Source organism: Rhinoraja longicauda, chromosome 12, assembly GCF_053455715.1.
Source record: "Rhinoraja longicauda isolate Sanriku21f chromosome 12, sRhiLon1.1, whole genome shotgun sequence".
Classification (NCBI taxonomy): Eukaryota; Metazoa; Chordata; class Chondrichthyes; order Rajiformes; family Arhynchobatidae; genus Rhinoraja; species Rhinoraja longicauda.
Genome location: NC_135964.1, coordinates 13,606,785 through 13,632,969, shown reverse-complemented (window position 1 = coordinate 13,632,969; position 26,185 = coordinate 13,606,785). Strand labels below are relative to the sequence as shown.

The 26,185-nt window shown below is 42.6% G+C and overlaps 2 protein-coding genes across 4 annotated transcripts in view; one reads left to right on the top strand and one right to left on the bottom strand.

Moving 5' to 3' along the window:
• LOC144598730 (importin subunit alpha-5) overlaps positions 1-10,234 on the top strand; it is a 28,926-nt gene extending 18,692 nt beyond the window's left edge. For all 3 annotated transcript variants that reach the window (XM_078409078.1, XM_078409077.1, XM_078409075.1), the window contains exons 11-14: positions 1,113-1,238; positions 2,042-2,169; positions 3,311-3,489; positions 8,354-10,234. In XM_078409078.1, coding sequence (XP_078265204.1) covers positions 1,113-1,238; positions 2,042-2,169; positions 3,311-3,489; positions 8,354-8,544 — 624 coding nt within the window. In that variant the 3' untranslated portion in view covers positions 8,545-10,234. The remainder of the gene's footprint in view (positions 1-1,112; positions 1,239-2,041; positions 2,170-3,310; positions 3,490-8,353) is intronic.
• A 7,382-nt stretch (positions 10,235-17,616) lies between these two features.
• On the bottom strand, positions 17,617-25,213 carry LOC144598504 (protein FAM162A-like). The gene is made up of 4 exons (XM_078408662.1): positions 24,958-25,213; positions 23,510-23,618; positions 19,984-20,092; positions 17,617-18,277 (listed from the first exon to the last, which is right to left on the bottom strand). Exons 1-4 carry the CDS (start codon positions 25,163-25,165, stop codon positions 18,185-18,187), a joined length of 519 nt encoding a protein of 172 aa, XP_078264788.1. The 5' UTR covers positions 25,166-25,213; the 3' UTR covers positions 17,617-18,184.
• Between the last annotated feature and the right edge of the window lie 972 nt (positions 25,214-26,185).

Below are 26,185 nucleotides of genomic sequence, written 5' to 3'. Positions count from 1 at the left end.
GAGCTCTTAAGGATAGCGGAGTCAGGGGGTTTGGGGAGAAGGCAGGAATGGAGTACTGATTGAGAATGATCAGCCATGATCACATTGAATGGTGCTGGCTCGAAGAGCCGAATGGCCTACTCCTGCACCTATTGTCTAATCCAGATTGAACCCGGTCTCTGGCGCTGTGAGGCAGCAGCTCTACTGTTGCACCACCATGCTGCCCAATTTCAGGAAGGGAAGAGCCTTGTTGTCAGTAAAATGTTAAGAACCTAGTAAGAAACATTGCATTGCACCACTTGTGCAGAACGATATATCCAGATATGGTGTGGTGCTCTGGAAATTGACATTCATATGGTGTGGGGGGGGGGGGGGGGGGGAGAATATGGAGATTGCATAGTCTGGCGGGGATAGTGATTATAGATTAGCAACTGAAGCTGCTGAGTGAATAGGAAAGGAGGGCTAATTGAGAAACACTTCGAAAATACCTAGGAAAATTTATCTGATGTCTAGAATATCCTGTGTTTAGGGTTATTATTGTCATGTGTACCGAGGTACACTGAAAAGCTTTGTTTTGCATGTTGTCCAAACAGGTCAGATATACCATACATAAATACAATCAAATCAAACTCAAGTCCAATAGGTTGAGCAAAGGGGAAGATACAGAGAGCAGTATGTGCTTCTCGGCATTGTAGCGCATCTGTTCTGTAGACAAAGTCCACAATGGGGCGGAGGTGAATCGGACAGTACTCTCTCTAGCTTATGGAAGGACCGTTCAGAATCCCGATAATAGAGGGGAGGAAGCTGTTGCTGAGTCTGGTGATGCGCGTTTTCAAGCTTCTGTACCTTCTGCTGGATGGGAGCGGGGAGAAGGAGGAATGACAGGATGGGTCTGATGATGTTGGCCTCTTCTCCGATGCAGCGTCCCCAGTTGCACAGTATCAGGCGGAAGCAGTATTTGGCCCTTTGCAAAACAAACACAAACTCCTGGACTGAGATCTTCCTTCATGTGTTCCGAGTATCTTTCAGATTAAGACCAGCATTCCTCTCCCAAATTCACTCTTGCTTTTTATGGCCATGCACATTCAAACTTGACTTATTTGATTTCACTTTTCAATTTATATTTTCTCCAGGTAATTTTAAATTGTTCAGCTTTGCAGAGTTTATTGCATTTACTGAGCAGTCCAAAAGAATCAATCAAGAAGGAGGCATGTTGGACCATCTCAAATATAACAGCAGGGAACAGAGCACAGATACAGGCAAGCTTCAGTTTTGTGGCTGATTAACAATTCCTGATATTTGTTATTTTTGTTCTGCATCAATTTATCTTTATTACTCATAGTCGTAGGGATATAGCATGGAAACAAACCCTTTGGCCCATCGTGTCCACGCTGATCATCAACCACCCATTTACTCTAATCCTACACTAATTTCATCCAATTTTATTCTCCGTATTGTCATCAATTTCTCCCAGATTACACCACTCACCTGCACACTAGGGGGCAACGTACAGAGGCCAATTGACCTACAAACCTGCATGTCTTTGGAACGTGGGAGGAGACCCACGCGGTCACAGGGATAACTTCACACACGGGCAGTACCCGAGGTCAGGATCGAACCTGGGTCTTTGGTGCTGAGAGGCAGCGGCTCTACCACCTGTGCCACTGTGTTGCCCCGAAAGTTTAGCTGGTTTCCATAGCATTATTTCACAGTGGTGTGTCTCCATTTTGAAAAGTAAACATTTCCAAATATTAAGTGTATAATTTCACTGATTCCCAGAAGCAGAGCTTTTTTTGTAGACAAAGATTTGCCGGTACGTATGTCGTTCGTTGCTGCTGGTGTCTGTGGTGAATCGTCGCCTATAAGCAGTTTAACAGCTCAACCATCCAATAATATGAATAAATATTAATGTTTAATCTTTGGTAATCTCTTTGTAATATTAAAATTTTGTGAATCTAATTTTTAAACTTTGCAGAGATGCTAAAATGCTGTACTGTCACAAAGAAGCACTGCCTAATTGTTTGGTGCGTGGTAAACATTTTGTATGTTGTAACGTTTACAGGCAGCAATCAATGCCAACATCTTTCCAGTCCTAATAAGCATCCTACAGATAGCAGAGTTCCGTACTAGGAAAGAGGCGGCGTGGGCGATCACCAACGCAACATCTGGTGGAACTCCTGAACAGATCAAGTAAGATATTTCTCTGCACCAAATCTTTGTTTTTTTACAGATGCACCGTAGGATATTTGCATTTGCATCTGACCTCCAGATGTTTTTCCTTCTGATTTTCAAGCCTATGCAATTCTTACATGATGTGCTCTTTCGCCTGAGATTGGCACGACTGTGTTTGAGGCAGAAAACTAACCCTAACCCTTCCTGTTTAATAAAACAAAGCTTTAAAATCAAGGCACAGCTCTGGTTCACTGAGTTCTGCGATAAAGGTGCTAAGGGAGTACTAAGTTGAAGCAAAATGAAACTGAACTAAAGCATATGCAGTAGTGCGCCAAGCAACAAAATAACTATGTTAATTTGGTATCTGTATTAAATGACCAAATCTTCCTATTAAATCTTCTTACTGTAAGATTATAGCTTAAAACAATATTCAGTAACCAGATGGCATAGAATAGATTAGACTTTATGTTTATACCTTGTCAATGCTGTGGGTGAATTTTGTTCAATCTAAATGGAAATTGAGCAAAGCTGACTGAATATCAATGTATTTTAAGGTAGACACAAAATGCTGGAGTAACTCAGTGGGTCAGGCAGCATCTCTGGAGAGAAGGAATGGGTGACGTTTCAAGACCCTTCTTCAGACTGAATCCAGCATTTGTGTCTACCTTCGATTTAAACCAGCTATTTTCCCTACACCTAGATGTCTTCTATTTCGTCAGAAGTCTGAGGAAGTTTGGCAAGGCTCTACAGACTTGCTAACTTCAGCAGATGCACCGTAAAGTGATGCTGCCAAAATTTGGGCCTTATTTTCACTGCTGTTAGTCAAATTAGGTGTTTTACCCCAGACCTGCAAATTATGATTCTGTATTCATAAGGATGAAAAGAGAGGAGCAGAATCAGTCCATACAGCCCATTGAGTCTGCTTCACCACTCAGTCTTGGCTGATCTGTTCTTCCCCCTCAACCCCATTCTCCTGCCTTCTCCCTGTAACCTTTGACGCTGTTACTAATCAAGAACTTTTCAATCTCCGTTTAAAAAATACCCAATGACCTGGCCTCCACTGCCGTCCGTGGCAATGAATTCCACAGATTCACCATCTTGTGTCTTTTTAGGTATGTATTAGGATTTGATTTCGATCTCCTTTAATAATCTTGTTCAGATATATCGTGGAGTTGGGCTGTGTTAAACCGTTATGCGATCTTCTGACCGTTATGGATGCTAAAATCGTTCAGGTCTCCTTGAATGGTTTGGAGAACATCCTTCGGCTGGGTGAACAGGAAGCCAAACAGAATGGTACAGGAATAAATCCTTATTGTGCACTAATAGAGGAAGCCTATGGTGAGTTGGAAACAGAATTATCAAGAATATTATTTGCAAATTTAACTAAGTTGCACAATGACTTGGTTACTTGTTTTTTACCAAATGATATTATTTCTATACATATCCTTTTTGAGCTCTCTACGTCCATTGCCTTAAAGTTGAATTGCAACTGGACGTAAGTAACTAATAGTAAACCAAATAAGCTACAAGACTCTAATAAATGTCTTTACTTAAAAATGGTTCTGATGGCCTAGCCTTTGCTAAAACAGATAAAATCAGCCACCACACTTTAGTTTAGTTCAGAGATACAGCTTAGAAATAGGCCCACCAAGTCCACGGCGACTATCGATCACTCGTTCACACTGGTTCTATGTTATACCACTCCCTACACACTAGGAGGAATTTACAGAAGCCAAATAGCTCACACATCTTTGGAATGTGGGAGGAAACTGGAGCACTAAAGTAAAGTACTCTAAAGTACTAAAGTAAACAACTAAAAGTGTGAATGGTTGATCGATGGTCGGCGTGGACACGATAGGTCGACCAACCTGTCTCCATGCTGCATCTATCCATCGGTGATGTTGGTCTCTCAGTAAAGAAAATTGTGATTTGAATACTTGGTGGGTTAGAGATTGATAGAGGGGAGGTGTTAGAATTGCTAGCTCTACTGAAAGGGATAATCCACCCAGGCAAGATGAAATCTCGTACGCTGCTGAGGGAAGGTTGGATATTGCATGGCTGATGGTCATAATCTTCCACATACAGTGCATTCAGAAAGTATTCGGACCCCTTCACTTTTACCACATTTTGTTAAGTTACAGCCTTATTTTAATATGGATTAAATTATTTTTTTTTATCATCAATCTACACACAATACCCCAGAATGAAGAAGCAAAAGCAGGTGTTTAGAAAATTTTGCAAAGTAATTCAAAAGAAATAACTGAAATATCATATTTACATAAGTATTCAGACCCTTTGCTGTGACATTCAAAATTGAGCTTAGGTTCATCCTGTTTCCATTGATTATCCTTGAGATGTTTCTACAATTTGATTGGAGTCCACCAGTGGTGAATTAAATTGATTGGACTTGATTTGGAAAGGCACACACCTGTCTATATAAGGTCCCACAGTTGACCATGCATGTCAGAGCAAAAACCAAGCCATGAAGACAAAGGAATTGTCCGTAGACCTCAGAGACAGGATTGTGTCGAGACACAAATCTGGGAAAGAGTATAAAACAATTTCTGCAGCATTGCAGGTCCCAAAGAGCACAGTGGCCTCCGTCATTCTTAAATGGAAGAACTTGAACCACCAGGACTCTTCATCGAGCTGGCCGCCCGGCCAAACTGAGCAATCGGGGAAGAAGGGCCTTGGTCAGGGAGGTGACCATGAACCCGATGGTCACTCTGACAGAGCTCCAGAGTTCCTCTGCGAAGATGGGAGAACCTTCCAGAAGGACAACTATATCTGCAACACTCCACCAATCAGGCCTTTATGGTAGAGTGGCCAGACGGAAGGCACTCCTCAGTAAAAGGCACATAACAGCCTGCTTGGAGTTTGCCAAAAGGCACCTAAAGGACTCTCAGACCATGAGAAACAAGATTCTCTGGTCTGATGAAACCAAGATTGAACTCTTTGGCCTGAATGCCAAGTGTCACGTCTGGAGGAAACCAGGCACCGCTCATCACCTGGCCAATACCATACCTATGGTAAAGCATGGTGGTGGCAGCATCATGCTGTGGGGATGTTTTTCAGCGGCAGGAACTGGGAGACTAGTCGGGATTGAGGGAAAGATGAATGGAGCAAAGTACAGAGAGATCCTTGATGAAAACCTGCTCCAGAACGTTCTGGACCTCAGACTGGCGGTGGTTCATCTTCCAACAGTACAACGACCCTAAGACAACGCAGGAGTGGTTTCGTGACAAGTCTGCGAATGTCCTTGAGTGGCCCAGCCAGAGCCTGGACTTGAACCTGATCAAACATCTTTGGAGGGACCTGAAAATAGTTGTGCATCGACGCTCCCCATCCAACCTGACAGAGCTTGAGAGGATCTGCAGAGAAGAATGGGAGAAATTACCCAAATACAAGCATGCCAAGCTTGTAGCGTCATACCCAAGAAGACTTGAGGCTGTAATCACTGCCAAAGGTGCCTCAACAAAGTACTGAGTAAAGGGTTTGAATACTTATGTAAATGTAATATTTCAGTTATTTCTTTTTAATTACTTTGCAAAAAAATTCTAATCACCTGTTTTTGCTTTTTTATTATGGGGTATTGTGTGTAGATTGATGATAAAAAAAGAATCGAATCCATTTTAAAATAAGGCTGTAACGTAACAAAATGTGGAAAAAGTGAAGGGGTCTGAATACTTTCTGAATGCACTGTATCTCTGGATGCATAAAGGTGGTGTCAGTGGACAAGGGAATTGCTCATTTCACATACTTGTTCAAAAGTGGGTGCAAGAATAGACTCGGCAAATACTGGCTGACCAGCGGAACTTTGTCAGAGGTTGCAGAAAGGATAATCGGATATAGAATTGCTATGAACTGCAGATGCTGGAATCTTGATCAAAACATAAAGTGCTGGAGGACCTCAGTGGAAAGACTATGCATGATTACAATCAAGCCGTCCACAGTGTACAGGTACAAGATAAAGGGAATAACATTTAGTGCAAGATAAAACCCAGGGCTAAGGAGGAAAATATTGTTGATTTGATGTATGAGGACTTTGGCACTTTGGACTTTGGACTTTGATAAAGTATGGCGTAATCTACTTGCATTAAACTGAAGCCTGTTGAATTAAACGATCAGAAACAATATGAACAGAAAATTGGCTGTTGAGCAGTTGTTTTTTGTGATGTTGAACAGTTATGGAAATGTACAGTGGAATTCCCTAAGACATTTGGGATTTTTTTTTAATGTATGTTAATAACGTGCCTGGGTGAACAGAACACAAATCTTCAAATCTGCAGAGAAAACAGAAGTATGGGAGTAGCTGTATTGACCTTACATAAAATTGCCATGAGATCATAAGATTGTAAGAGATAGGAGTAGAATTAGGCCATTCAGCCCATCAAGTCTACTCTGCCATAGCTGATCTATCTCTCCCTCCTAACCCCATTTTTCTGCCTTCTCCCATAACCTCGGACACCCTTCCACAACTCCTTCCACACCCTACATTTGCTGTGATTCTGCTCGTCTGCAGAACAAACTCATGGTTGCTATTACAGCAGGAGCTGCTATCCATGTTAAGGAACTGGAGGAAAGGCCAGTTTGTGGGCAGGTATAGCTTTAGCATTAAGGACCACAGACAGTTCACAATGCTCAACATAAAGTGCATCTGAAGTTCCCCATTCCAATCACCGATGGGCCATTCTCAGTCACGTGTGTGACCAAAAAAATGTGAAAAATTGTGGAATACATCTCTTCTAATTCTGAAAACATTGCAGGTATATTGTTTTGTACTGTATATATGACTTGTATATGTTGAAGTTTGTCGTTTAATTTTTATGTTATGCTGACAATGTTTATGGTCTGAGGTCACACACGTGACTAGGAATGGCCCTGATGTACCCACTCTCGCCTATTTTGCACTGATGTTATCACCGCAAACCAACATTTGTTATGGCATGGAGCTGCAAGGAACTGCAGGTGCTAGTTTACAGAAAAAAGACACAATTGCTGGAGTAAGTCAGTGGGTCAAGTAGCATCTCTGGAGAACATGGATACATGACGTCTCAAGTCGGGACCCTTCTTTGACTGCCTGTGTGTGGGGGTAGAAGGCTGTAAGACGTAGAGGTGGAAAAGAGCCTGGTGAGTGATAGGTGGCTACAGGTGAGGGGGTTTTAATAGGCAGATGGTTGGACAAACATCCAGTTTTCTTCCGCCCTTTTCCCTCCTCTGTGTTCCACCCAGGTGTGCACCCATTTCTCCTGCTCCCCTTTCCTCCCCATCCCTTTCCACATATCTCTCCCTCTGGCTTTACATGTCACTTCTCCCCTCTCCTTATGTGACACCCTTTTGCCTCCATTTCACCTCCAGCTATCTCCGTCCGTCTGCCAATCGCACCCACCCTTATCATCTGCACCCACCTATCACATGTCAGGCTCTGCCCCACCTCTACTCCAGCTTTCTCCCTCCTCCATGGTGGACATAGATAGGTGACGTTTAGTTTACCTTCGATTATCGTCACGCTTAATGAGGTTCAATGAAAAGCTTTTTGTCATATGTCATCCAGTCATCAGAAAGACTATGCATGATTACAATCAAGCCGTCCACAGTGTACAGGTACAGGATAAAGGGAATAACATTTAGTGCAAGATAAAGCCCAGTAAAGTCTGAGTAAAGATGGCCTGAGAGTCTCCATTGAGGTAGATAGTAGCTCAGGACTGCTTCATAGTTGTTGATAGAATGGTTAATTTACCCGATGAAAGTGGTAAGAAACATACCCTGGGAAGCGTCCTGACCTGAAACGTTACCTGTCCATGTTCTTCAGAGAAGCTGCCTGATCTGCTGAGTTATTCCAGCACTTTTCTTTTAGTAAACTAGCCTCTGCAGTTCCTTGTGTCTGTATCTATTTCTATCACAAATTAATATTTTAATGGTTTGGCGCTCAGGAAAAAAAATGGCTAAAGACTATGCACATGAATAGGAAAGATTTAGAGGGATATATGGGACGTACATGGGCAAATGGGACTAGTTTAGATGGGGCATCTTAATCAGCATGGACGAGTTGGGCTGAAGGACCTGTTTCCATGCTGCATGGCCCTGACTCTTTTAAAAAAAATAAAAGGACAGTTTCCCATTTGTACCCAACTTTCATTTGTTTTTGTACACAACTTTCATTTGTTTTTAGTGCAATTTTTTTTTCATTTTACTCTTCCAGGCTTGGACAAGATAGAATTCCTGCAAAGCCATGAAAACCAGGATGTTTATCAAAAAGCGTTTGATTTAATAGAACATTATTTTGGTACAGACGAGGAGGAGGACTCTGCTATTGTCCCACAAGTTGATCTCAATCAACAGCAATACATCTTTCAACCACGCGAAGCTCAGATGGAGGGCTTTCAACTGTAAGCATGGTCTCAGAGAGGACCACTGACCCCACGCACACGCACTTCTCCCACGGCAGCTGGGACAGACAGGATCATGGGCAGGAGGGGGAGGGGGGGGGGAAGGGTTTGGGACGGGAGGAGAAAGAAAAGGCCACACCTAAACACATGGATAAACACACACCTCTGCTGGTAAGCTGTGCTGGTAAGAACAAGCTCGGGCAACTGAATCGTTCTCACTAGCAAAAGGCTGTATGTTGGTGAATAGGGAAGCACGTACCCGTGTACAGTACTCTCTACGAAGCAACATTTGTGAACCATACAAAACGTTAAATATGAAGATTATATTCTTGCGTGTAATATTAATGATATGTATACAAACATTCAAACTGGGGTTAGTGAAATCTGAGCAAATTTGCACCACCCGACTCTTCCAACTTAAAAACTTGCATCCTTTGCTGTGACTCTCATCCTTTATATTGTGATGTTTAATACTGCTGATTTTTTTACAATTCGAGCTGGTGGAATATTAATAGAAGTTGACTGATGAACTGCCATCAACTAATAACTTTTCATTTCCACTTTATCCAATTAACGATACATCAGTTACACAGTCGTGATCTTTCCTTGCTGTGGTTTAATTGAGAGCTGATTGATCTTACTGTTTCAGACATGATATTCTGCTGCTCTTTTTTTTTAGTATAACAAATGGGGCCGGAAACGAGGCCCATGAACCACTTTTAATTTTGTGGCAAACCATAATATAATGTAAGAGAGATTTTGGGCTTCTCATATTTTAAAATACTCTTGTCAAATTTGGATATCTGCTGAGGTTGTAAAGCTGTGATTGTTTGTCATTAGTGCAGCAACAGTCAAAGATTGTCCAATCCAAGCTGTGATTGAACGTATTGCACCCAAAAGGAAAGCAGCATGGCGACACAGTCAGTGCACTGCACTGTCGAGTCACTGACTAGACCCCATTCTATTGTGACTGTACTTTTAAGATGTTTTAAAAGATCTGTGTTTAGTGTGCTGCATTTGTTGGAACTAAAATTCACTTGCTTGTTCAGGTAATTCATTCATTTCTTCGGGGAAATGTTCTGGGCAATAGAACTGCCATTCTTTCCAGAGCAAGATCATTAATTAGGTTCCACCGGTCAGGTTCCCCCCCCCCCCCCACCCCAAAAAAAGACGTCCTCAACTTTTTTGTGTGGAGGTTAGTTCAGCGGTGTAATTTACCTAACGAGGTAAATGCAAACTTGATAGAAGTGAGAACTGAAGAGTTGGCACACTAAAAAATATCTGGGAAGTAAGTAGAATCGGATAAGACCTTCAACAGAACAACTTGCTGCAGGCGGTGTCATTTGTTTTGTTTCTGCGGGACAAATCTTTCGTTTGCAACAGAATTTGTATTCATCCTATTTAACTTGCTTTGTCATTAACTTCTCTTTATTGCTGCCTGCATTCATCATTCGGAGAACACGCAGTTTCCCTTGATGCAGCAAGTGGGCTGCAGAATTACGCTTGAGAACTAAAAGTTTGAACATGATCATCATGTCACTTGTGGCACATGTAAATAAATGTCAAGGGATGGTTCTTACATCGTACATCGTACACCCTCCATAATGTTTGGGACAAAGACCCATCATTTATTTATTTGCCTCTGTACTCCACAATTTGAGATTTGTAATAGAAAAAATCACACATGGTTAAAGTGCACATTGTCAGATTTTAATAAAGGCCATTTTTATACATTTTGGTTTCACCATGTAGAAATTACAGCAGTGTTTATACATAGTCCCCCCCCATTTCAGGGTACCATAATGTTTGGGACACAGCAATGTCATGAAAATGAAAGTAGTCATGTTTAGTATTTTGTTGCATATCCTTTGCATGCAATGACTGCTTGAAGTCTGCAATTCATGGACATCACCAGTTGCTGGGTGTCTTCTCTGGTGATGCTCTGCCAGGCCTGTTTTGCAGCCATCTTTAGCTTATGCTTGCTTTAGGGGCTAGTGCCCTTCAGTTTTCTCTTTAGCATGTAAAAGGCATGCTCAATTGGGTTCAGATTGGGTGATTGACTTGGCCACTCAACAATTGACCATTTTTTAGCTTTGAAAAACTCCTTTGTTGCTTTCGCAGTATGTTTGGGATCATTGTCTTGCTGTAGAATGAAACGTCGGCCAATTAGTTTTGAGGCATTTGTTTGAACTTGAGCAGATAGGATGTGTCTATACACTTCAGAATTCATTATGCTGCTACCATCAGCAGTTGTATCATCAATGAAGATAAGTGAGCCAATGCCTTCAGCAGCCATACATGCCCAGGCCATAACACCCCCAACAACGTGTTTCACAGATGAGGTGGTATGCTTTGGATTTTGGGCAGTTCCTTCTCTCCTCCATACTTTGCTCTTGCCATCCCTCTGATATAAGTTAATTTTGTGTCATCTGTCCACAAGACCTTTTGCCAGAACTGTGGTTGCTCTTTTAATTATTTCTTGGCAAACTGTAACCTGGCCATCCTATTTTTGCAGCTAACCAGTGGTTTGCATCTTGCAGTGTAGCCTCTGTATTTCTGTTCATGAAGTCTTCTGCGGACAGTGGTCATTGTCAAATCCACACCTGACTCCTGACGAGTGTTTCTGATCTGTCAGACAGGTGTTTTCGGGATTTTTTTAAATTATAGAGAGAATTCTTCTGTCATCAGCTGTGGAGGTCTTCCTTGGCCTGCCAGTCCCTTTGCGATTAGTAAGCTCAATTGTGCTCTCTTCTTAATGATGTTCCAAACAGTTGATTTTGGTAAGCCTAAGGTTTGGCTGATGTTTCTAACAGTTTTATTCTTGTTTCTCAGTCTCATAATGGCTTCTTTGACTTTCATTGGCACAACTTTGGTTCTTGTTGATAAACAGCAATAAAAGTTTCCAAAGGTGATGGAAAGACTGGAGGAAAGACTAGGTGCTGAGAGGTCTCTTAAACCTGCAGTAAGGAGGCATTTAAACACCCCTGAGCAATTCCAAACACTAGTGAAGCTATGAGTCCCAAACATTATGGTGCCCTGAAATGGGGGGACTATGTATAAACACTGCTGTAATTTCTACATGGTGAAACCAAAATGTATAAAAATGGCCTTTAATAAAATCTGACAATATGCACTTTAACCACATGTGATTTTTTTTCTATTACAAATCTCAAATTGTGGAGTACAGAGGCAAATAAATAAATGATGGGTCTTTGTCCCAAACATTATGGAGGGCACTGTTGTTCACAATCCCTGCATGTGGCTTTCTGTTTTTGTTCTTGGTTGTGGAGATGTAATTTGTTCGTACAACTTTTGTGTCTAGTCGGTACTTGTTACTATTTCTTCCAAGGATATAAATTTGCACTGCTCCAAGATACAATTGTAATAAAGTAGAGGTACCCTGCTTTGAAAAACTACCTTAAATATTAAAAAAGGCACAAAGTGCTGTAGTAACTCAGCAGGTCAGACGGCATCCCTGGAGAACACAGATAGGCAACATTTTGGGAAGGGTCCTGACCTGAAACATCACCTATCCATGTTTTCCAGAAATGCTGCCTGACCCGCTGAGTTACTCCAACACTTTGTGCCATTTGTTTTTTGTAAACCAGCATCTACAGTTCTTTGTGTCTACCTTAAATATATCATTTCCCTTTGAAGATTTCTTTTCGGCAATCAGTGTTTGAAGCCAATTAATTTGCCCCCCAGGAGATGATGCTGCAATTCTTTTGTCGTGTGATAATAGAGACATGGACAAAGACACTGGATGGTACCATTTTAATAAGATTTAACTTGAAATTGCCAGTTGAACAAAGTGAACAGATTGAATGATCATATCCCCATTCTACTCCAACTTTAGCATAGGTTTTATCTGTTGGTTTCTTTTCCCTCCATTATGAAATCTCAGCTTTGATTCTCTGCGCCCCTCTAACAGCACAATTTTAGTATTAAAGCAAGCTGTCGTAACTTTTAAAATGCTGGGTTACAATTTGCAATGGCAAAATTGGTTGCCTTATTTGAGAGTAACCAATTTATAATACTCAAAAGGACTCAAAGCGCTGGAGTAACTCGGCAGGTCAGACAGTATCTCTGGAGTAAGTCAAGTCTTGGGAAGGATCCAAACTCAAAACATCACCTATCCACGTTCTTCAAGGATGCTGCCTGACCTGCTGAGTTACTCCTGCACTTTGTGTCCATTTGTGTATTAATCAGCATCTACAATTTCTGCAATTTATAATACTGCTGGAATAATATGGCATGTTGACAGATGCAATGTGCATTACAGTCTTGAACAAAGCTTGCACGTATAATCTGGGTCGGTGCAAAGTTTCCAGTTGTAATTTTTGTTTATTGTATTTGGACATGCTTTTCCCAGAGTTTCCCAGTTTAAAAAGCATCCCAAACAAAGGTGTTAGCAGGACGATTGTGTGGAGGAATCACCATTCGAAAGATTTATTTATTTTGACCAAATAGAATTCCTGCACTTATTGTTTAAAGAACAACTTTACACTCTAAGTTTGTATCCTAAGAGTATATTTATCTTAAAGTATTTCTTTTGTAAATGTTTTGAAAGTCAATCTCGTACTTTTTATTTCACATTGCACTCTGGACCAGTCTTATTCTATTTCTGCGATTGACAGGAAAGTGAAGATAATTTGAGCAAGAAACTTTCTTTTTGTCCATACAATTGTTTTGTTTATTTTTTTATAATGTGAAATGTTTGACAAGAAAAAGCTTTATGCCAAGAAGTTCAAAGGACTACCCGAGTAAATAATTATATTCTGACAAGCTGTGTGTCCCTTATTAAGGTAACAATGCATATGTTTTGTGTCTTTATAAACTGTTCCATAGATGTCTTGTTCTTTACACAACCTTTTTCATTTTATCCATGGGATAACTTTTTTGGTGAAAACATGTTTGGCAATAAGGTGAACATTCGGCCGTTTACATTCTATGCATTTTAATACGGGATTAATTAGTTATCATGTTTTAAAAGTTAATAGACTGCAGCAAGGATTCAGCAGCATCTATTAGAATATGATTTTCTTGTGTTATGAATTTAAACTTGTTATGTTTCCAGGAATATGAATTTAATATTCTTTTGAGCACTTGAGCTGTCCACTTGTCGAACTTGATAGCTTGTTAAAATGTCAGCTTAAATCACTACAACGTTTAGCCCTTCTGCTTTTCATGACTGATTACATGAAAATAGCCCAAGGCTTGCTATGTGGTGCACAATGACAAATTAATAAATATTATTTCTAGGTGGATGTGTGAAATCCAAGTGTGGGTTATTGAACCAATGTTAATTTGATTTGTGAAAGCAGTGGTTAATGTTGTTTACTTAAAACAAAATGGGAGACTCCCATTTCAATTTCTGCTCCAGAATACAGATTAAATAATTACAACACATCTATCTTGTCTCCTGAGATTTGGGTTTTGATCTACAGATTTCTCATCTGTAGAGTTAATTTAAATAACCTAAAGCAAACATACTTGGTTCTTCAAATCGGGTCTATAAACTTAAAGCTGTTTAATGTTATAGTCCTGCTAAGTGCTTGTAGGTGTAATGGTCCACCACTGATATTCCGACATCCTTAGATCCAGAACCTTTCTGGATTATCCATTTTGCCGGGACCAACACAGGTCACAGCCTCTGAGTCCAGTAGTACCAGAACTGTCCGCCGAGGAGCGGAGATATTGGCCCACAAAATGGGCTATGGGAAGGGACGTGGCAGCTCCGGCCGGGCTGGAGTTCCAGAGCCCCGGCTACAGGGGGCAAATTCAACCCGCCGATCGGAGTGGAAGTCCCAATGAGGTCGAGATCGGCCGCCTCACCTGGCCTATGCATCGCTTTTTCATGGGAACTGCCCAGGAGAGGGTGGGGATAAGTACGCTCTTGTAATTTTGTTTGGATTATAGGAGTTGCTGGAAGATAGGTGGTAGACCTGTGTAGCTAATTACTCAGCTTTTCATAATCACATAATTAGGCTGTAAATTGCCTCCTCTAATACACTTTTCACAATCTAGAATCTGGGTCTATAAGTTACCACTTTAATGTTTTGGTGAACATTTGTTTTCAGAAATGAACAGGACCATCACTTTGGGGGCAGACATTCTGTTTATTTGATCCATTTTGAAATGTATTCATTTCTGAAATATTTGCAAAGATTCCATTTTTAGTGTGATGGATGAAATTTAGTATACACAAGTGCAACAAGAAGTGTTTTTAAATTTTTTTTTGAAATGCTACCTTCGGTTAAGATATTGGAATTCAGGTGGGTTTGTTTTTATCCCAGATGGTAGCACAGTGGGGCATTAGAAATATTTAGTGGATTACAGGTACTTCCTACAGTGCCCTCCATAATGTTTGGGACAAAGACCCATAATTTATTAGCCTCTGTACTCCACAATTTGAGATTTATAATAGAAAGAATCATGTGATTAAAGTGCACATTGTCAGATTTTATTAAAGGCCATTTTTATACATTTTGGTTTCACCATGTAGAAATTATAGCAGTGTTTATACATAATCTCCCCATTTCAGGGCACCATAATGAATGGCAGACTTCAAGCAGTCATTGCATGCAAAGGATTGCAACAAAATACTAAACATAACTATTTTCATGACTTTGCTGTGTCCCAAACATTATGGTGCCCTTAAAATGGGGGACTGTGTATAAACACTGCTGTAATTTCTACGTGGTGAAACCAAAATGTATAAAAATGGCCTTTATTAAAATCTGACAATGTGCACTTTAACCACATGTGATTTTTTTCCTATTACAAATCTCAAATTGTGGAGCACAGAGGCAAATAAATAATTGATGGGTCTTTGTCCCAAACATTATGGAGGGCACTGTAGTTCTGTGACCATAACATGAATGGGATACAAGGTGAGTGATAGATTAGAGAACACTACTTGCATTACATGGGCCAAACTGGTTTTAATGCAGTTTTAGTCGGCGACTAGTGGACCACCTAAAAGTTACTCTTGAAATTGACAGGCAGTAACAATGTTGTTTTTGGGGGCAAAAAGTCTGGGGACTGCTTGCAGTAATCAAACACTACTGAATGTTAAGAAACCCGTTGCTATTTTAACTGCGGGTGGCTGCATATGAGCCAGGAATGCAAGTTTCAAAGATGCCAAGATCAAAAGTCACAAAAATATAATACTGTCTGGAAAAGCTTTCCGATTACAGTTTGGCAAACTTCATCAAACCCATCAATAAACATCAGATGGTGTCCTTTAGAGTAATATTGGTGTAGTTCAAGATTGATACATAGGGAACAAAATGTTTGTTTATTGTGCAACGGGTAAGAATATAGCGGTGTAAAAAAATGTGGAAACGCAACAGTACAGCACAGGACCAGGCCCTTCAGCCCACAACGTCTGTGCCAAACATGATGCCAAGTTAAACTGATCTCTGCCTACATGTGATTCATATCCCTCCACTTAACGTTTAATTTGTATAAATGTATTTTGTGCTTCGGCTGACCATATGCTATTTTGAATGGAACAGTCCAGTAATCGATCCATAACTGGGATGCCCAATTATTTTCTTTAAGGCATTTTATCACACATTACTCAATTCTGCCCAATTCCACAATGCACATAAAGTCTTGTGCTCAAAATAAAGGTGAACAATTTAGTGACATGCACCCGTGATTGTTACTGCACCGAGAAACTCTTCCTTCAAGATGGATGCTCGTCTATGTTCACCTACATCTGCCTCAATATCTGGGAACACCCCTGTACCTCTGAGAGCAGGTAGGTGGCAGGAGCATCTTGTAGAATAGAATAATTATTTATGTTTGGCTCGTCTAAATTAAATATGCGCTTCATCTTTAAGTGTACATTGAATTATCTATTTGTACTTTATGCAGTAGAACCCTAAACCAGTTGTGGTCGCCACACGTAGGTATTCTTTCCTGTTCAGTCTAAACTAGACCAAGTGGACCCGTTGAGCCCAAACCTCTCCTGCATTGGTGCAGCATTTTCCCCGCCCTCCCCCTCCTTTCCCCCTCCCTTCCCTTTCCCCCTCCCTCTCCCACCCCCATTCCATCCCCCTCAACCCCCCTTATCCCCCACACCCTCCCTCTCTAGGAGATAGATTTAAACTTTAAAAATATAACACCGATTTCAATGAAACTTCTTCCATTAGCATCAAAGGGACGACGGTGAGTAAGGTGGGCCTAATATTGTCACGCTATCGTGTACCGTTTTGGCTGTAGTTCAGGAACAAACAAACAAGAGTTTTAGTATATAGATAGCAGGTTATTTACAGTAGTTATGATCAAAGTTTAATTAAATAATTCATTTTCATTTGGTACTATGTGACCTGGACAGTTTTTTAGTCTTTTGAAATAGAATTTAACTGTCGTACATGGTTGGCAATGATCACCAACCCCTTTGATGAAGCACTGTATGATGTCCGCTTTGGACAGCAAGGTGGTTCAGCGGTAGAGTTGCTGCCTTACAAAGCCAGAGACCCGCGTTCCATCCTGACTACGGGTGCTGTCTGTTTGTACGTTCTCCCCGTGACTGCGTAGGTTTCCTCCCGGTGCTCCGGTTTCATTCCCACACTCCATAAAAGTACAGGTTTGTAGGTTAATTGGCTTCTGTAAATTGTCCCTTGTGTGTAGGATGGTGCTAGTGTACGGGGTGATCGCTGGTCGGTATGGTTGAAGGGCCTGTTTTCATGCTGGATCTCTAAAGTGAAGGACTTGGCAGTTCAGACGCAAATAATCTTTCACTTTTGCAATTATGTTTACTTTTATCTGACTAAGGACAACTTTTTATTATAATGCAGAACTAATAAGTTACCGCTAAGGAAGTGAAGGTCATAGAAGAAGCATGTCAAAATTCTTTATACCTGTAAGAAAGGAAACGAGCAAGTTAGAGAAGAACCAAAGTAATCACTGAATTCAGCAACTGTAGCTAAGGTATCCTGGACCTTTTCACTTTGTAATATATGTTTGACGGTATCAGTCCTTTTTAAACTCCATGTGAATATTTGGCACCGTGAACTCTAGACCCTGACTCCCAGTTTGAAGCAAACAGGAGTTTAATTATTAATAGCTAGCCAAGGCAACTATTGCAACACAGGTGAATTTTATTTAGTATTTTCATTTCATTTCTGGTTAAGAAAGACAGCAAACAATTGTAACAGGCTTACTAGGAATATCCCTGCCTATTAATTAATGTCTTTACAGGCAAATTACATTTTGAGAGCTCTCTACAGTTTAGTTAGATTGGTTGAAACAAAATGTTGAACATAAATAGGTCAAAAATACTTTGGAAACTACTTGCTATGAGATTTCCATTTTTTACATGTAGTTTCACTTGTAGAACTTCACTGCAAAACAGCTAAAATTTCTAAATGGTTCTCGATCCTTAACGACAAAAAACAGCTGAATACAAGCAGTTTAGCTGCAGCGCTGGGAATAACAGTTCTATACAAGGATTCTGCCTGTGTTCAAGTTGTTTTGACTGATTTCATGAACGCTTCTTAAATGTAGGTAACAATAATATTTTAAGGGAGCCTGGTGTTTAATACAAAACATTTTGTATCATGAGTATACAATGTATCCACACACAGCCATGGAGTTGAGTAGCACCCATTTCTGCCTCAGTCCATACTCCATCATTGGCTCTTTGGGGCTTCTTGCTGACTTGCTTTCAGCTTGGCTTTCTTCTCCATATTCATGGTTGACAGCGATTCGTGTCTCCCTGCAGCCTGCAAATGGAAAAGAGAGACTTTCAGCCTTTGAAATATTCTGAATGTTATGTTTCACATTAAGTTAACCTCTCTGCTGTGACTACAATCTTCCTTGGGCTTATCCCCTAAAAAAGGCTAGATGTGTCTTCTTGGCCACTCCTCGCCAATTTTGCAGTGCAAATGTTATTTGCCATTTATCAGCTAATTCCTGAATAGTCTGTGTTTTTTTGCTTGGATCCCACACCAGAGCAGTTTATTTGTGAATCTTAACACATCGCAGCATGGTTTGGGAACAGCTGCATCCAAGACCGCCAGAAATTGCAGAGAATCGAGGTAGCAGCCCAGATCATTACACAAACCATCCTCCCTCCCACTGACTCATCTACATTACATTCTGCCTTGGCAAGGCCACCAGCATAATTAAGGACCAGTCTTACCCCGGTCACTCCCCTCTCTTACCAGGCAAGAGGTACAGAAGAGCTAAAATGCACACATCCAGATTCAGGGACAGTGTCTTACCAACTGTTATCAGGCAACTGAACCATCCTACCAACAAGTAGAGAGCAGTCCCGACCTACTATGTACTTCATTGGTGACCCTCAGATTATCCTTAATCTGGTTTTACTGGACTTTATCTTGCACTAAGCGTTATTCCCTTTATCCTGTATCTGCACACTTTTGATTGTAATCATGTTTAGTCTTTCCGCTGACTGGATAACACAACAAAAAGCTTTGCACGTGACAATAAACTAAACTAAACAAAAATGTTGCAGTAATCTCAGTCTGAAGAAGGGACTCGACTCGAAACGTCACCCATTCCTTCTCTCCAGAGATGCTGCCTGTCCCGCTGAGTTACTCCAGCATTTTCTGTCTATCTAAAATGTTTTCCACTCATTTGCTGGAGTTGGAACATGTGTAATGCACGGCAAGCATTCTCACTTCTGCCCTCGCAGTGGAAGCAGGTCCCGGCCATCTCCTGCACCGCTGCGCTGGGGTGAGGGTGACTTGCCTCATGGTACCATAACCATTGTGTGAGATGCAATTCCAACTACTTCCTTTGTCCACTGCGTTCAGTTTTACCACGGTCCCTAGGTGCCACACACACTCAACATTGTCTGATGTCAAGGGTTGTCATTCTGACCTTACCTCTTTGGTCCATGTGTAGACTGGAGTAGAGTGATCTAAGCAACCTAAACTAGGACCCATGTGTACATGCCACGTGATCTCATCATCAATGACAGCTTTCATTATTTTGATGATTTGAGATTGACTGATTGGACAGCAATTAGAGAGGTTGAATTTATGCTTTAAACAAGACCTACTCAGTCCATTTTCCAATTTAGTTTACAGATACAGCATGGAAACAGGCTCTTCGGCCTACCAAGTCCACGCCAATCACCCGTTCACACTCGTTCTATGTTATCCCACTTTCTCATCTAAGTTACAGAGGCCAAGTACTCTGTGGGGACAATCTTTCACACAGAGGGTGGTGGGTATATGGAACAAAGATGCAGGTACTATAAATAACATTTGGAGAGGAAAGGTTTGGACACATTTGGGCCAAATGTGGGCAGGTGGAACTTGCGTAGATGGGGCATCTTGCTGGGCATGGACAAGTTGGGCTAAAGGGCCTGTCACCATATTGTATGAGTGAGTAGGCAGAGCAAAGCAACTTGGTTTAACAGAACTTGATTTGTGACGTGCAATGAGTAACACTGACTCACCTTCTTTGCTGATATAACTGTTGCAATGCACCCGATGATGGTCAGGACCACCATAAAATAACTGCCTTTCACTCTCATCCTGTTTCTTGCAGCATTAATTGTCTCAAGTCTGAAACAAATAAATTGGTCGCCCATTAGATGATCATACAATGTCTTTATTCAGCGTTTGAGAATGAAGGAAGAATGGCAAGATTGTCATGCAGCTGGTCTGCACTGGCAATAGGCTAAGGTTGGTATTTTCCAAACAACCTGATGTGAACTATATATCAGTGATCCCATTAGAGAGATTCCAATGAATACCAAATCTGCAGAAAGATACAAAGTGCTGGAGTAACTCAGCGGGGCAGGCAATATCTCTGGAGAACATGGATAGGTGATTTCAGATTTTCTTTACAATCTTAGTGGTAAATTTCTAAATGCAAAATTAATGTGATGTAAATGTAAACCAGTTAGAGCTTGGTGAAATCAATGGTCCATTTCAGAGCTTGTAAATGATTATTTGCAGACAGTGATTAAAAGTCTGTGCTGTCTGCAAAGTGCTGCAGCCAAAAGGATAATTGCATTCTGTAGTGTGGCGTGGTAGTAAGAAAGGGTGAAGTGCTGTTAAGAATAGTTGTAGAATAATGCCATTCAGCCAGCAGCAGGCTATGAAAAAATAATGTGTAATTGTGAAGTCTTGAGTGTTTAAAGCTAGTAATACCATATATGGAAATAAAAATAGTAAGTACCTAGAAAGCAAAAGGAAAAAGTACATGTGGTCATAAGTGATAGGAGTAGAATTAGGCCATTTGGCCCATCAAATCTCCTCCGCCATTCAATTATTGCTGATCTATTTCTCCCCCTTAACCCCATTCTCCTGCCTTCTCCCCATAACCCCTGACACCCGTACTAATCAAGAATCTACCTATCTCTGCCTTAAAAATATACATTGACTTGTCCTCCACGGCCTTGTGTGGCAAAGAATTCCACAGATTTACCACCCTCTAACTAAAGAAATTCCTCCTCATCTCCTTCCCAAAGGAATATCCTTTAATTCTGAGGCGATGACCTCCAGTTCTAGACTCTCCCGCTAGTGGAAACATCATCTCCACCTCCACTCTATGCAAGCCTTTCACTATTCTGTACGTTTCAATGAGGTCCCCCCCTCATTCTTCTAAACTCCAGCGAGTACAGGCCCAGTGCTGTCAAATGCTCATCATATGTTAACCCACTCATTCCTGGGATTATTCTTGTAAACCACCTCTGGATCCTCTCCAGAGCCAGCATATCCTTCTTTGGATATGGGGCCCAAAATTGCTCACAATACTCCAAATGCGGCCTGACCAGCGCCTTATAGAGCCTCAACATTACATACCTGTTTTTGTATACAAGCCCTCTCGAAATAAATGCTAGCATTGCGTTTGCCTTCTTTACTACCAATTCAACTTGCAGATAAACTTTTGGGAATCCTGCACCAGCACTCCCAAGTCCCTTTGCACCTCTGATTTCTGGATTCTCTCCCATTTAGAAAATAGTCTATGCCTTTATTCCTACTACCAAAATGCACGACTCCACACTTTGCTACACTATATTCCATCTGCCACTTCTCCGCCCACTCTCCCAACCTGTTCTAATCCTTTTGCAGAGTCCCTGCTTTCTCTACACTACCTGCCCCGCCACCTATTTTCATATCATCCGCAAACTTGGCCTCAAAGCCTTCAATCCCCTCATCCAAATCATTAATATACATCGTGAAGAGTAGCGGCTCCAGCACCGACCCCTGCGGAACTCCGCTAGTCACTGGCAGCCAACCAGAAAATGCCCCCTTTTGTTGCCACTCTGCCTTCTGCCATCCAGCTAACCTGCTATCCATGCTAGTATCTGCCCTTGGATACCATGGGCCCTCGCCTTCCTTAGCAGCCTCACGTGTGGGACCTTATCAAAGGCTTTCTGAAAATCTAGGTTAACAATATCTCCTGACTCTCCTTTGTCTGTCCTGCTATTTACTTCTTCAAAGAATTCCAGCAGATTCGTCAGGCAAGATCTCCCCTTCACAAAGCCATGCTGACCTCGGGCTATTTTATCGTGAACTTCTAAGTACACCTTAACCTCATCATTCATAATGGACTCAAATCTTACCAACCACTGAAGTCAAACTAACCGTCCTATAGTTCCCACTATTCTGCTTTGCTCCCTTCTTGTGCAGCGGGGTAATATTGACAATTTTCCAATCGTCTGAAACCACTGCTGACTCTAATGATTCTTGAAATATCACTGTCAATGCCTCCACAATCTCTAAAGTCATCTCTTTCAGAACCCTAGGGTGCAGTCCTCTTGAATGTCAGGCATGTTGCTGGTGTCTTCCATTATGAAGACTGATGCAAAAAACTTATTCAATTCCTCTACCATTTCTTTATTCCCCATTATCACTTCTCCTGCATTATTTTCCAGCGGTCCAACTTCCACTCTTGCGTCTTTCTTACTCTTTATATAACTGAAGAAACTCTTGCTATTGTCTTTGATATTATTGGCTAGCTTACGTTCGTATTTCATCTTTTGTCCCCGTATTGCCTTTTCAGTTACCTTCTGTTGTCCATTAAAAGCTTCCCAATCCACTGGCTTCCCATTAATCTTTGCTACGTTATACGCCTTTTCTTTTAGTTTTAAACTGTCCTTGACTTCTCCCCGGTCATCTCATTCTCCCCCTACATGCATGCTAGGCAACTATAGTTTCTGCCTACAGTGAGGAATTGCAACAATTGCTGGACACCAAAGAATGGAAACCAACATGTGTACTATTTATCTTGCCTTTGTCACTATCTCTACCTATCATTTACCAGACTTTGCCAACCCCCAACCACCACTCCGAAGAGAAGCCTGACCCAAATCGTTGCCTGTCCATTCCCTCCACAGATGCTGCCTGATCTTCAGCACCCATGGTTCCACCAACTGTAGTCTCTGGCCTCCATGTGTTGTATTCACATGCAATTACTATGTAGGCCTTTATTCCTCATCTACAGTAGTGGCAGACAGTGCCTATAAAAGATCATTGCACCAAGTGATAGTCTTTCTTGGGTAGCAAATGCTATACCGTGTAATGTAGCTGCAACCAGCTTACTGTTATATTGTGCGTGTCATTAGCTCTTGAACTATTTTCAGCAATTCTACTGCCCAATACTTAGTTTAAAGAGACAGAGTGGAAACCGACCCTTCAGCCCACCGAGTCCACGTCATCGATCGCCCATTCACGTTAGTTCTATGTTATTCCACTTTCACGTCTACTCCCTGCACACTAGGGCTAATTGGCAGAGGGCCAATTAACCTACAAACCCACAGGTCTTTGGGATGTGCAAGGAAACTGGAGCACCCAGAGAGAGAATGTGCGAGCGAACATACAGCACTGTGAGGCAGCAGCACTACCAGCTGCCCCACCGTGTGTGTAAGCAATGAAGTGACAAGTGAATAAAACTTAACACAGAAAGGAGCACCAGCACATTGTGGGAAAAGCCACTGACCACTAAAATCCCATGCCCGTTTCCTCACTTACGAAACAACTGCTGGAATATCCTCTTCCCGTTTGAAGCGACCAGTCCATACCAAAAACTTTTTATCAAAACCTGAAGGTTTGTGTCCTGGTATTTTGAACGATGAGGATCCTGAATAAACGTAGACAAGTTTAAAAGGACATTAAAAAAATACACAGTACTGGAGAAGCTGGGCAGGTCTGGCAGCAGTGCTGGAGGGAAAACAGATGCTAGCAAAGACCTGAAACAGGAAATTATTTTCTTTTCACAGATCCTACCCGATTTGTGGATTGTTTCCAGCATTTTCTAATCTTAATAGAAATAGAATGACAATTTTTCATTAAAATTGGAAATAAATAGCATCAGTCGGAAGAAGATTGGACATGCTCACTGTGTTGTAACCCCACCATCAATTGAGATAGACTATCCCCAACTTCACATCCTTCTGGGCCTTTCTTCATTTTGGTGTGAGATCCATGCCATTAACTTGGTGAGATGTTTATCCCTCAAGCAACATCCCATCCCAACCTGTAATTAATGCATTCCTTCATGTGGAACCAAGCAGCAGAAACATCGGTCGTTTCCAACCTCCCTGTTCCCATCTCACGAGGTCCCTCTCCATCACCACCACCCCAAACACCCCTCCACCTCATCATCCAACACCTTTCCGCCCGCCTCGCCATTCACACACACACCACCTCCCCATTAATACACACAACCACTTCCCCATTCACACACACTATTCCCCATTCACACACAACCATTGCCTCACCACTCACACTACCTCACCATTCACATTACCGCCTCCCCATTCTAACACACCCCACTTCCCTCATACACACACACAAAACCATCCATTCTCACACACTATTCCCCATTCACACACAACCACTGCCTCACCATTCACGCCACCGCCTCTCCCATTCACACCATTCACACACACCCATCCATTCACACACACACACCACTTCCCCATTCACGCACACTGCTCCACATTCACACACACACTGCTCCACATTCACACACACACTGCTCCACACACACACACACACACACACTGCTCCACACACACACACACACACACACTGCTCCACATTCACACACACACTGCTCCACACACACACACACTGCTCCACATTCACACACACACTGCTCCACATTCACACACACTGCTCCACATTCACACACACACTGCTCCACATTCACACACACACTGCTCCACATTCACACACACACTGCTCCACACACACACACACACACACACTGCTCCACATTCACACACACACTGCTCCACATTCACACACACTGCTCCACATTCACACACACTGCTCCACATTCACACACACTGCTCCACATTCACACACACACTGCTCCACACACACACACACACACACACACACACACACTGCTCCACACACACACTGCTCCACACACACACACACACCCACCCACCCACCGCCCGGCCACCGACCTTCAGCTTTGCCCCCGGTCACCGGGCGGCTCCGCGCTGCCGTCTCCGTGTCTTTCAGGCCCGGGTCACCCGTGAGCCAGCGGCCGAGGCCGACCAGGAGCCCGCGGGTCGCGGACGGAGCCAGGAGCCCGCGGGCCGGGGCCGGGGCCAGTGTGGGGGTGAAGGCCGGTGTGGGAGGCCGAGAACCAGGGCCGCCTCTTGCCGCCATGTCCGCCCGGGCCCAGCACCCTCCCCTCCCCCCCTCATGATCACTGCAGTCTATTTCCACGTTGAACCAGCCGCCGAGCTGAAGACAAAAACAATTATAAAATGTTATGGATCATTCCCCAACACCGTCATGGGAGCCGGGATCTATGTTATGTTTAGTGTGAGAGGGTTAGCTGTGTGTGTGTGGGGGGGGGGGGGTAGTTTGTGTGTGGGGGGGGGGTAGTTTGTGTGTGGGGGGGGGGTAGTTTGTGTGTGGGGGGGGGTAGTTTGTGTGTGTGTGTGTGGGAGGGAGGGGGGGTTAGTTGTGTGTGTGGGAGGGGGGTGCTTAATAATAATACACATTTATTTTATATAGCGCTTTTCCAAGTGCTCAAAGACGCTTTACAAAAACAGTCTAATCGTGTGTATGTGTGGAGGGGGTTAGTTGTGTGTGTGGGGGGAGGGGTTAGTGTGTGGGGGGGTTAGTGTGTGGGGGGGGTTAGTGTGTGTGGGGGGTTAGTGTGTGTGGGGGTTAGTGTGTGTGGGGGTTAGTGTGTGTGGGGGGTTAGTGTGTGGGGGGGTTAGTGTGTGTGGGGGGTTAGTGTGTGTGGGGGGTTAGTGTGTGTGGGGGGTTAGTGTGTGTGGGGGGAGGGGTTAGTGAGAAGGTTAATTGTGTATGGGGGGTTAGTGTGTGTGTGTGGGGGGGTTAGTGTGTGTGTGGGGGGGGGTTAGTGTGTGTGTGTGGTTTAGTTGTGTCTTGGGGGGGTCTAGTTGTGTGTTTGTGTGGGGGGGGGTTAGTTGTGTGTGTGGGGGGAGGGGTTAGTGAGAAGGTTAGTTGTGTGTGGGGGGGGGGTTAGTGTGTGGGGGGGGGTTAGTGTGTGTGTGTGTGGGGTTAGTGTGTGTGTGTGGGAGGCCAGTGTGTGGGGGGGGGGGGTTAGTGTGTGTGTGGGGGGGGGGGTTAGTGTGTGTGCGGGGTTAGTGTGTGTGTGGTGTGTGTGTGTGTGGGGGGGGTTGGTGTGTGTGTGGGAGGCCAGTGTGTGTG

Bases quoted from the DNA above. Each gene is read 5' to 3' on its own strand.
- LOC144598504 (XM_078408662.1), bottom strand. From the start codon at position 25,165: ATGGCGGCAAGAGGCGGCCCTGGTTCTCGGCCTCCCACACCGGCCTTC. The intron at 23,619-24,957 runs GTCGGTGGCCGG...ACGTTTATTCAG, and splicing joins GACCGGGGGCAAAGCTGAAG to GATCCTCATCGTTCAAAATA. The intron at 20,093-23,509 runs GTAAGTGAGGAA...TATTTGTTTCAG, and splicing joins GATATTCCAGCAGTTGTTTC to ACTTGAGACAATTAATGCTG.